We start from the raw sequence: 12,807 nt of genomic DNA on the forward strand, positions 1-12,807 counted from the left end.
TATTCTGAATCTCATCAGCTCTCCCTGATTCCCACCCCAACCAGTTTTATCATCAGCAAACCTGTACCGGACTAGCCCCATTCAGGAGCGTCACTGACCATCTCTGAAGATGAGCTAATAGCAGTGGTGGCCAGCATGCCACTGCCACTACCTACCAGCTTGTTTTGAGTTCCGGGCCCTAATAACACCTTCACATCTCACATCCTGTGTGCTCTGCCCTTCTCTTTCCATTGCCACAGCTCCTCGCTGGATCCCAAGCTTAGGATGAGGTACCTGAGCTTCTAGGTTGGTACCAGAAGCTAGATGGGGTACCAGCTCTTAAGCTCCTCTACATCCCTTCATGGGGTAGTACACAGCTAGCAGCATCTCCTTCAGACCCACAACCTGAGACTCAGCTTCCAACTCCTGGTAAATTTTGAAGGCTTCCACTAAGTAATGCCAGCCCTCTCCTCACTTAGAGCTTTCGTATGGTAAGTTACCTTCTGTTCTCTTGTTTTCTTTATCCCTGCAAGGCAGACTCCTCCAGAGAAGAAAAAATTTCCAGGAAAAGGGACGTTTGGGCTAGCTAAATAGTCCCAAGGATTCTACCCTTTTAAACAGAAGCATTTTGGGGTATTAATTATATTCTCAAAGAGTAGAATATTCTCAAATGCCTCTAAAAATGCCATTGCATGGAAAATGTAGTCAAATTGAAAATAATGAAAATATACCTTATCTAACAAGTTTAAAATAAAGAGACACGGAGTTCCCGTCGTGGTTCAGCGGTTAACCAACCCAATTAGCATCCATGAGGATGCGGGTTTGATCCCTGGCCTTGCTCAGTGGGTTAAGGATCCGGCGTTGCCGTGAGCTGTGATGTAGGTCACAGACAGGCTCAGATCTCGAGTTGCTGTGGCTGTGGTGTAGGCTGGCAGCTGAAGCTCCAATTGGACCCCTAGCCTGGGAACCTCTATATGCCGTGGGTGCGGCCAAAAAAAAAAAAAGACAAAAAAATAAAAAGACTCTTCATCTTGGTAGAAGCTCAATAGAAACTTCTTCACTAGGTATTATACTGTGAAGCACTGCTGATACCTGAGATGAGGAGGTCTCTAAGCTCAGTGGCCTCAGACCACTATACTGTTCAGTTTCCAGCATCTACCTTCTGTGTTTTGGGGTTATATTGTTAGGCTGTCACTTGAAATTTCTTAAGCTGTTAGTCTAATTTGCTTATAGTCTTTACCATGCGTTCTGATTTCATAAAATCTCAAGTGGATGGAACCTCAATTGTTGCTAATCTGCTGTGCTTGGGAAGCAGGTAAAAATGCACGTGTACTTAAGAGTGAACAGGCAAAGGGGCAGCGGCGTGCTCCCACGACAGCAGGCTTTGTGACAATAGTGTTGGGTCCTTGTAGCTCCCTGCCTGGGAGTTCCTGACTCCATCCAGGTAAGTGTATTACCTCTCCCAGGAAATACACGTAAGCTTCCACTTCTAAAACCCACTTGCTTCCATTGCCTTTAAGAATCTCCAAGTTCATCTTTGTAACACTTCCTCCTACACATGATCACAAAGCCCATCCTTTCCTCATTCTCTTAGAAAGTTTGTTTACAAATGGTCACGCATGTATGTTTTTAGGTTGTGCCTTCATTTTGGAGGCTTGTTCTTGATCAGTTTTATACTTTAATAACTTCCTGCTTTGGATGAAATATAGCTCTTTCATTCTTTTGCCCTGTCCCTACCAAACCTACCTTCCTCTATCATTTTATTACAATTTTAGGTTAACTCAATATTTTTATGACGGAGTTCCTGTTGTGGCCCAATGGTAATGAACTCGGCTAGTATCCGTAAGGATGCAGGTTTGATCCCTGGCCTGGCTCTATGGGTTAAGGATCTGATGATGCCATAAGCTGTGATGTAGGTTGCAGACACGGCTTGGATCACACATTGCTGTGGCTGGTGGTTAGGCAGGCAGCTACAGCTCCAATTTGACCCTTAGCCTGCGGACTTCCATATGCCACAGGTGCAAACTTAAAAAAGATAAATATATATGTGTTCACACACATACACATCATTCACTGTATATTGTTCACTGCAGAGCCAACTAATGAATTAGGATTACATTTCCCTTCTTAAAGTTTGTCTTGGAACTAATAACTGTTCTTTTTTCATTTGCTTAATTTTATAAGTATTTTGATTTTTTTAGAAGTCTCAGAACTGTAGTGTTTTGTATTCTGTTTGGAACCCCCTAGTATTGTCTTCTAAATGACCAAGCACATCAGATAAACTTTCAGTTCCAACCCCACTCTGGTCCCAGCTGTCAGGAGAAAGGGACCAGCGGACCACTGGAGACTAAGCAGAGATTTACCTAATCCCATTTTCAGCCCTGTGTCTCACCCTGGCCCATCACCACGCCCGGTGTCTCTAAGGCCTTAACATTCATAGTTCCACTTTTCAGAGTAAACTTCCACTCTGCTGCCTTGCCTGAGGGTGCTCATTGGCTGCTTAGGGTGGGGAGGGTTTCTGGGGCTCCAGCCACTTCACCAGCTTTGAACCAATTCTTTGCTTCTCACACTTGATTCATACTTCACTTCCTCTTGACCCCGTGTCTCCAACCATTGAGTCTTTGAGGCTCTTCTACAGGATGAATTGGGTTTTTTTTGCACTTTTAGTTATCAATACTCTATCCACTTTTTTTTTTTTTTTTTACTTTTAAGGCTGTACCTGCAGAATATGGAAGTTCCCAGGCTAGGGGTCCAATTGGAGCTACAGCTGCCGGCCACAGCCACACAGGATCTGAGCTGCATCTGCGACCTACACCCCAGCTCACGGCAACGCCGGATCCCCAACCCACTGAGCAAGGCTGGGGATCAAACCTGCAACCTCATGGTTCCTAGCTGGATTAGTCTCTGTTGTGCCACTTTTCATCTCCCAAGTTATCATACCTTCTCGTCCACTGATGTCTTTGCTACCAATCTTTGTAGTTATCTTTGTGGGTTTATACCATCTTTATTCCTTTCCTCTTATTTTAGCGGGGCTTTCTTAATTTGTTTGGAGTCTCTGGTTATTTTTTTATTTTATTTTATTTATTTATTTTTGTCATTTCTTGGGCCGCTCCCACAGCATATGGAGATTCCCAGGCTAGGGGTCCAATCGGAGCTGCAGCCACCGGCCTACGCCAGAGCCACAGCAACGCGGGATCCAGGGGATCTGAGCCGTGTCTTCAACCTACACCACAGCTCACAGCAATGCCAGATCCTTAACCCTCTGAGCAAGGCCAGGGATCAAATCTGCAACCTCATGGTTCCTAGTCGGATTCATTAACCACTGAGCCACAACAGGAACTCCATCTGGTTATTATTTTTTTTTTAAGTAGATTAAAATAGATCTAAGTTTACAGGGATATAGGAGATTGGCCCGTTAGCTGTTGGTGGAAATTTAATTCCACATCTGGTATTGAGGTCACAACTCAAATGCCTATAAGAACCTGGAACATAGCAACAACTGGGTAAGGTAAGACCAGGTGGGGACTGAGGCCAACCGGAGAACCCAGAACTATCTAAAGGACACAGCAGTGACCCAGCTCCAACTGAACATGGCAATTCAAACCTAACACTGCCAGCTCTTCCAGTCTTTCTAGGAAAACCAGTCCACGGGAGTTCCCATCGTGGCGCAGCATAAACAAATCCGACTAGGAACCATGAGGTTGCAGGTTTGATCCCTGGCCTTGCTCAGTGGGTCTCGGATCCGGTGTTGCCGTGAGCTGTGGTATAGGTTGCAGATGCAGCTCGGATCTGGCGTTGCTGTGGGTGTGATGTAGGTCAGCAGCAACAGCTCCAATTAGACCCCTAGCCTGGGAACCTCTATATGCCGCGGGAGGAGCCCTAAAAAGGACAAAAAAGGCAAAAAAAAAAAAAAGACAAAAACTGAAAACCAGTCCTTGGCTTGCAGTTGCATCTCCTGACATTCAGATATTGGCGACTACAGCTGGCCATCTGCCTCTCCTATGGCCTGCTCTCCCGCCCTCATCCTGGCCGTCAGAAGCCTTCCCTGATGCACAATACTTACCTAAAGTAACCGCAGCCTCATCTTCTTGGCATTCTTCTTCGTCACTTATTAATATCTCTACTGCATTATGAAGTTGTATGTTGTATTGTGTTTATCTTACTCGAATGTTAGCATCGTGTTCTTTTTTCACTGCTACTGAATGAATGAAACATTCCTTTAAAATGACACAGACCACAGACTGAGCACTGTATGTGCGTCATATGCTAGAAGCTGTGATTATTCTTCTAAAGCCTCTCAACTACCACTCATGATCTCTTCTCTGAGTGGACTTACACAACCATCTTGAACTTGTCAGAGCCCTTTGGGCTTTTAGATATACTGGTACATGCTTCAGTTTTCCAACTAGAAGATATGTATCTTGGGAGTTGGAACTATATTCTGCTCTTTCTTAGTGCTTTACCCTCAGTGGGCATTTAATAAATAGTCTAGTTTTCTCAGGCATATCAGTCAGTGAAACAAATAGGCATTGAGATGTGTATGACATGGTAAGCATTGGAAAAGAGTATTAAAATGTGTTTGATTTTAACAGATGTGCAGTTTGAATTTTGACAAATGATTTCTGGTGCTCTGGCACCTTGCTCTGGTCGCCTCTAAAGGACAGCAGTGTCCTTTGGGTAATAGGCCTTGATGGCTGACCTAACACCAAGTCAGCAAAGGGCCTGCACCTTTACGCCAGGAAAGGCTTTTGTGACTTGTGTCAAAGAAATCTGCTAATACAAACATGGCTCTATACAAACAACTGTTAACAGGAAAAAGGAACTCTCCTGCTTAAGGCAGGTGTTTTAATGAAGGAGATTAGTGCAGTTAAAATTCTTTACTGTGGGTACCCAGGGACTTTGATTTCATCCTACGTGAACCATCACTGATCCATAACCAGTTAAACACAACCAGTGCAGGTGTGTTTTCCTGTCCAACTTGCTCCTATAATTTTTCAACATGGGATTAAGACTGAGGGGACAACACTACCATACCAAGGGAACTTCCTACATTCGCAGCTACCAGTGTTGGGTGGAACCATCACTTAGAGTGAGCTAGGCCAGCCCACTTTTCCTTTTGGGCATTGCAGTCAGCTCTGACGGGGACAGAATTGTGGGTCAGTAGGGCTGCTGAAAACCTAGCCGATTCTAGACATGTGAGAGCGACCGGGTTTCCTCCACTGGATTGGTCCTTACCCTCCTCCACACCCAGCATGCACCTGGCTCACAGCAGATGCTCAATGACCATCTCCTGACAATGGGTGTTCTCTCATACCCTTTCTAGTCCTAAGATGTCACTTGGTCCCTTTTCTGGGGCCAGGATAGGACTACAGTAAAGCTGATGCACACACTATCCTCGGGTATCAATAAGACCGGCCTTGACATGAAACAGTAGGGAAATGAAGTCCTTCACGCATTTGTTATTACATCTCCTCCATGCCCCAGGCTGACCAGCCAGCCGAGTTGGGAATGTTTACAGCAATCTTGATTTAAATCAAAATTTTAATTTATCCTTACAGACTTCATGGTGGACAGGTCAGTTAGTAAGCCCTATATAATGTTTGCTAAATAAGTAAAATATCAAACTAAGTTTGTTTTTTTGTTTATTTTGCATTTTAGGGCCACAGGTGCGGCATATGAAAGTTCCCAGGCTAGGGGTTGAATCAGAGCCAGAGCTGCCAGCCTACACCACAGCCACAGCAACGTGGGATCCAAACCACATCTGTGACCTACACTGCAGCTCACGGCAACGTCGGATCCTTAACCCACCAAGTGAGGCCAGGGATCAAACCCACATCCTCCTGGATATTAGTCAGATTCGTTTCCACTGTGCCACAATGGGAACTCCCTCAAACTAAGATTTTAATGGCCTATAGGGTCAAATGAGAAAGGAGGAAGGTGCCTTGGCTGGCATGTCGTACTCCAGCGTCTTACCCACTCCTGCCACTCATCCATCCATGACATCCACTTCTTGGCTTTAGCTCGAACCTGACTCCAGGGCAGCAGAGTCATCATTTAAGAGTCTTCTGGGCCTCCCCTATAGGCAGCAAGTCTAAAATGGAACTTACTGTTTCCTCTCTACCCACAATGATACCTTCTAACATTCAATTCCTCTAATACTTACATCTAGTTGTAATTGGTTTGGTGACCGCCTGGGTACTTACCTGTGTTGTGGCACAGAGTCCTGTCTGGTGGGGAGAAGAGAAGTGTGAGGATTTAAGTCTAACGAGTGCTCCGTGAGCATGAAGAGGGAGCACCCCTCCACCCAGCATCAGGACATCACAGAGGAGGGGGGCATGAGTTTTCACACTGCCTTGGGTATTCTCCTTACCCAAGGCCCTCAACCATAAGGGCCCTCAGGGCAGACTCCTTCTCTTACATGCTTACTTCCTAGCATGGCACTGGGCACACAGCAGCTAGCAAACACTTGGTAACACAGGAGTCAAGGAATCACTGACCCATGTGTCACAGAGCAGGCCACGGGCGACGCAGCCTGTCCCCTGGGTGCCAGGCAGCCCCTCTGCCTGCACACCAGGCTTCTCTCTTGGTGCAGCTCTGGCCTGAGGCGGTTTATATGCAGTAGAAGGTCTCACTTTTCTAAACTCTCTGGAAGCTTTTCCCCACTGAACTGAATACAGAGGTGAGTTCCACCAACCGGTTCCGGTTGTGAAACGCAGACACTCCTGCTACATCTGCACGTCATTATCACCAACACAAAACACCTCGTATTTGCCCAATTCTACTCAAAGTCCTTAATATATAAGTTGTGCGTTTAACCTTACAACGAGCCTGTGTGGCGGGCCCTGTGGTTCCTCCACTTTACAGAGAAGGGAAAGGAGGCAGGAGAGGTTCGGTGATTGCCCAAGGTCACTGAAGGGAGATGTCGGTGCTCCAGGACCTGTGCTCTCTGCCCCTGCACTCATCCTTCCACTCTGAAAGGCGGTCCTATCACATCCATCTTTTACTCTTTAAGATGCACAAGTCAGGGTGTCTGCAAAACCCAAGAACAGCGTTCACTAAGCGACCGAAAGGAGAGGGAGCTGCCATTTATTTAGCTCTGCTCCCTGAATCCAACACCAAGCTGATCTCTAAACAAGCATCAAAACCCGAGGCCCATTAACATCACGATGCGCTTCGAGAAGGTGAGCGCTGTGATGATGTACAATTACATGCTAATAACCCAATGCCCGGGAGCCCCGTAAAACAACTGCAAAGGCCCAGGATCATCACGGTATGCAGATGCACGAGGAAAATCATTACCCACTTTGTCCCCTTCGTTTTGGTGGGTTTAACATGAGAAGAATAATCCACGCTACAAGACGAGATTTCATTTTACAGCCGTAGTAACCAAGTACATAAAAGCTTGAATCTGTCCCAATAGCTTCTAAAAGATTTCTCCCATAGTGTCAGAGGCAAAAATAATGAAATCTTGCAAATGTACAGTTAATAGGACTCTGGTGGACACTAACCTCAAAAATGCATGGTCTATAAGACATTAAAGGCTTGATTTTAGTTTCTGCACTGTTCCTGTTAATAACAATGTCTAATTAAAACATCTGTAAAATACTGATAGTTTTAATTCTACATAAAATTTCCAAAACAACTGTTACACAGTATAATAGGTATCTGCAATGAATAGATTATTAATGGAAATATTAAATTAAAATCAGGTTCTAAATTTAAATTAGTCATCTCTGGCTAATGAAGAGAAAAAGAAGTCACCCGTGCTGGGAATAACACAGTAGCTAATGTAGTTTTCAATAGCCGTTAAAGCATATTCACTCCATCACTTGGGCTAAAGGACAATTTCTCTTGCTTCTTCTGTCCTGTGTTCCACTTGGCACTTCTGATGGATTTCTCAGTTGAACTCGATATTGAAACTACAGCCTAATGCACCCATCAGTGCAGCTGTAATCGACTTCATTCACAGTCTGAAACCCCACCCCCGCACCTGACCAATGAGGAGACAGCGGACAAGACTCTGCAGTAGACTCTCCCTCCAGCCCTGCTAACCTGATGAGTATTTTAAGAGGGATGGCACACAATCTCAGCTTTCCCTTTCTCTGGTCTCATCTTTTACGAAGTAAAACAAGAGGGATTATTAGCAAGGCTTAGTGGCTGGCTGCAATTCAATACCTTTCTTTCTGATTACTGCACAATAAAAGAGGGTTAAGTTGTGGTCGTGCCAAGTGGTCCGCGCCTGTCTATGCCGGCAATGAGTTGTTGAGGGACTGAGTCATTGCAGAGGATGGAAAGCTGCATTTCAAGGTGCTTCTGATTCAGGCAGCGATTCACAGTAGATGCTGCAGAATGTGGTCCACGGCATGAGGGAAGCTCTCACAAGTTAAGTAAGGAGGTGGATTAATTTTTGCTTCATCTGCTGCTCGATATTTCCCTGAAATGAAAGTAAAGCCACTGAACAAAGGCGACTGATAGAACAGCAGACTGATGACACCTGTGAGCACCTGGGCCACCCTTACAATGACAGAATCAGGCGCTCTGCACCTCCCATAGTGCCTTTTGTCCAGGCTTCGGGATGCGCTGAGGCGACTCAAAGATCACAGTCTGCATTTCCCCAGGCCCTCTGGTCTTCCACACAGAGAGGCTCAGGTACTGGGCACCTGAGCGCTAAGGCTGCCTTCCCATCTCCTCAGCTGGTGAAACCATTTCTTCCCCCCGCCAGCACTAAAGATAGGAATGGTGATTAAATCAGTGCTGTACAATGAATGCCCAGACGCCACAGGGCAGAGGCTTGTCAGTGCCAGAGGGTGAGTGGAAACAGCATGAGTTACTGCCAAGCAGGAGCCAAGTGAGCTGGCAAATGAGAGCCCCTGGGGGTAGGAGGGCAGGGGGGGAGAGCTGCAGCACCTGGGCCCACGGGCAAGCCGTGCACAGGGCACCGAGGGGCGGGCCTGCCACCTAGCTCTTCCGGATCAGGACCCACAATTGAAGTCTAGTGCAGCAGAGGAACCATCCGGCACAGGGTCTCAGCGCTTCCAAAGTAAATCAGAGATGTGTCGCCTCTATTTAAACACCCTTAATGTGTCCCAGGGCCATTCAAAAAGAACCCCAAATCTCACTGGCCCAGCACCCCTCACCTGAGCACGCACTACCTTCACCAGCTGCAGTCCTTTTGCTGGACATGCCTTCCACTCCCTTTGCCCGGGACATTCTTCCCACCTGACAACCTCCTTCACGCTTCCCATCAGACCCCTTCCCATCCAAACGAAGTCCCCTCCCTGTTATTCTTCCTCTCTCTCTGTCTCTCTCTCGGCACCCTGTTCTTTGTCTCTACAATATAACGTGTAATTATATATTTATTTGTTTAATGTTTGTCTCTCATCTGAGCCTAAGTTCTCTGAGAGTAGGAACTCTGTTACTGACTAGCACATGATGAACATTCTACAGTATTTTTTTAAAGAACTGATGGAAGGATGGACGGACAGAAGATGCTTTAGCCCAGGCCTGGGAGAACAAGGCGACAGCCCTGTGGTCTCAGCGCTGCCTCTGCGCTTGCACTCTCTCCTTGCCGTCACTGTTTTCTCTATCTATTCTTCTGCATTTTCTAGTCTTTTCTGTCTGAATTCAGGTTCCCCAACAACATAGCCACTATTTTCGACAAGCCCTTCTGTTTTCTACAACTACCTCTTTAAGAGGCTTTGTCCAGCAGACACCAAGCCTGAAAACCCCCAGTTCCACATCCTTGCACTGTGGTGGTGACAATGCTTCCTGTCCTGTCTGGCTGACCGTGAACCCCTACAGGAAAGGAGCCAGCATCAAACATACAAAGATAACTTACGGTGGCATACTCAAGGCACCTATCCACAGTATGGTCCACACAGCAAACTCTACTCCTAGTTTTTCCTCAAGCTTAAATCCTATGCAGTATAAACTCCTTTGCAAGGTTTCCACTTGGTCTCACAGGTAAGTCAATGACCGGCTTTTGCTATACCACCCACTGCTTGGATCCAGTGGCCCAAGGGCAAATATGTGAAAGTCAGGCTTCTTAGCCATGGAGGTAAAGGCTTGGCAAGTGCTTTTCTTAGTCTGGCCCTGAACGCAGGTTTCTACAAAGTACAAAGCGACACAGTGGCTCAGGTATGTGTGATAGTTTCAGCAACTTGCATTGTGTCTGGCATATGGCAGGTGCTCAATAATGTTGGCTGAGTGAACGAAGCAGGCCACCATCCCTCTCAGGCCTGATTCAGTGTGGCGGTCTGCACTTTTCTGGACCAATAAAACATTCTACAGTATTTTTTTAAAGAACTGATGGAAGGATGGATGGACAGAAGACTGCTTTAGCCCAGTCCAGTGAATGGGGGGAGGATGCAGGAAGCCAAGTTGACAACATCAACAAAGGGCAATCCCATCTCTTCTAGGTGATTGTTTCACATGCTGAACAGAAATTCTGGTTACGGCTAGACAAAAGCCTTTATCAACAAATCATGGAGGAGTTCCCGTCGTGGCGCAGTGGTTAACGAACCTGACTAGGAACCAGGAGGTTGCGGGTTTGATCCCTGACCTTGCTCAGTGGGTTAACGATCCGGCGTTGCCGTGAGCTGTGGTATAGGTTGCAGATGCGGCTCGGATCCCGCGTTGCTGTGGCTCTGGTGTAGGCCGGTGGCTACAGCTCCGATTCGACCCCTAGCCTGGGAACCTCCATATGCCGCGGGAGCGGCCCAAGAAATAGCAAAAAGACCAAAAAAAAAAAAAAATCATGGAGGAGTTCCCATCGTAGTTCAGTGGTTAACAAATCCAACCAGGATCCATGAGGACGCAGGTTTGATCCCTGGCCTCACTCAGTGGGTTAAGGATCCAGTGTTGCTGTGGCTGTGGCGTTGGCTGGCAGCTATAGCTCCAATTTGACCACTAGCCTGGGAACTTCCATATGCCATGGGTGTGGCCCTAAAAAGACAAAAATACAATTAAAAAAAAAATCACGGAGCAAATATATATTATCTGTCTGAGAAACAAACTTAACTCAAGACTATAACTGAGTAAGTCCAAATCATCATGGTAATTCCCAACACTGGGAAACGTAGCCTTTGTCCACTGCACTGCTTTCAAATTTATCTGTTGAGCCAGCTGCTCTGTACGTTTTCAGGAACAGTGGGCTTACTTGGGATTTTTTTCTGACCAAAGGTGAACAGTACAAATGGGCCTGTTTTTATGAGTTGGACTTAGCTACGTGACTAAATTAGACATTTCAGGTTTGAGTGTGTGCAGCTGCTGGCTTCTCTAAGACTAACTGGATGCCCCTGTGACAGGCTGACCACCACCAGTCAGGAAAGAAGGCAGAGCCAATGGTGACCAGTCAGGGGAAGCTGGGCTTAAAAGACACTGGCATAGGACCAGTGTGATGCTTGGTGTAAATCCTTAATTATGCGAGCTAAAGACATGGTCATGGGAACAATGCACAAGAGGAAAAAGTCATCTGAGGATTTCCTCAATGACCAGATCATCAAATGGTGGCTGATGGGAACTTGAAAAATCAAACCCAGGGTGACAACCCGCCTGATACTTCTCGTCCTTTTGCTTCCATCGAAGGGCAGTAATGTTCTTGGAAAGGTGGTGATTATTTTGAGTGAGTAATGTAAAAAAACCGCACACTATTAATTCCAGAATGACGGTGTCACCTCTGCAAGGCTCCAATGGTTCAACCCAGAACCCTGGCCTGAGAAGATTGTTTCCACCTTTTGCTCACACAGGGCTGGCAAATACTTCTTATTCAATCGTACCAGCATCTATGTCTTCTTGTTTTGGTTTTTATTTTTTTCCCCTTTTTTGGCCATTCCCTGGCATACGGAGTTCCCAGGCCAGGGATCAGATCTGAGCCATAGTTGACACTTAAACCGGAGCTTCGGCAAAGCCAGATCCCCACCCCACCGTGCTGGGCCGGGGATCCAACCTGCATCCCCATGTTTCCAAGACGCCACTGATCCCATTGTGCCACATTGGGAACTCCTTGTTTGGGTTTTTAAATTCGAAATAGCTTTATGTGACCACATTTTCTTCAACAAACATCATGCTCATGAGTAAATATACTTTTTCTACAAAATTTCCCGGTGGCAGCTCTCCCATGACCTTTATGTGTAAATCCTCCGTTTTATGAACTGCCTACAAGAAAGCCAGGCATATGAGGTCACAGAGCCAACTATGGAACCATTTATCTGCTAATTCATTCATAAACAGCTCGAAGAGGTGAAGGGCCTTGACCAGAGTCTAGGACACTGCCGAGCTGAGAACAAGACTCAGGACACCTAACTGGTCCCCCATCATCAGGACACCGTATCAGCTGGGTCTTCCCCATTCCGTTCTTTCCCTTTCCTTAAATTTATTTGAAGGACCACACCCAGTTTACCTAATTTGGGTACAGGAAATAGTTACTAAAACACTATGTGAAAAGACAAGGAAAAAGGTTTTTTGTTTTTTTTTTTTTAATGTAAACACTGGAGTTCCTGTTGTGGTGAGGCAGAAACGAATCTGACTAGTATTCACAGGGATGTGGGTTTGATCCCTGGCCTCGCTCAGTGGGTCAGGGATCCGGCATTGCCATGAGCTGTGGTGTAGGTAGCAGATGCAGCTTGGATCTGGCATTGCCATGGCAGTGGCATACAGTGGCAGGTGTAGCTCCAATTCGACCCCTAGTCTGGGAACCTCCATATGCCGCAGGTGAGTCCCTAAAAATAAATAAATAAATAAATAAAATATGTAAACATTAACACAAAATATCAGATCACTTATCTAGCTAGTTCCTAAAGATATCAACTTTATCATCTTCTAGCTGAT

General features: G+C 46.1%; 1 protein-coding gene across 7 annotated transcripts in view; it reads right to left on the bottom strand.

Annotated features, from left to right (window-relative positions):
- Positions 1-7,326: 7,326 nt before the first annotated feature.
- HDHD2 (haloacid dehalogenase like hydrolase domain containing 2) overlaps positions 7,327-12,807 on the bottom strand; it is a 48,101-nt gene continuing 42,620 nt past the window's right edge. For all 7 annotated transcript variants that reach the window (XM_047764235.1, XM_047764242.1, XM_047764229.1 and 4 more), the window contains one exon: positions 7,327-8,413. In XM_047764235.1, coding sequence (XP_047620191.1) covers positions 8,310-8,413 — 104 coding nt within the window. In that variant the 3' untranslated portion in view covers positions 7,327-8,309. The remainder of the gene's footprint in view (positions 8,414-12,807) is intronic.

Source organism: Phacochoerus africanus, chromosome 2, assembly GCF_016906955.1.
Source record: "Phacochoerus africanus isolate WHEZ1 chromosome 2, ROS_Pafr_v1, whole genome shotgun sequence".
NCBI classification, from domain to species: domain Eukaryota; kingdom Metazoa; phylum Chordata; class Mammalia; order Artiodactyla; family Suidae; genus Phacochoerus; species Phacochoerus africanus.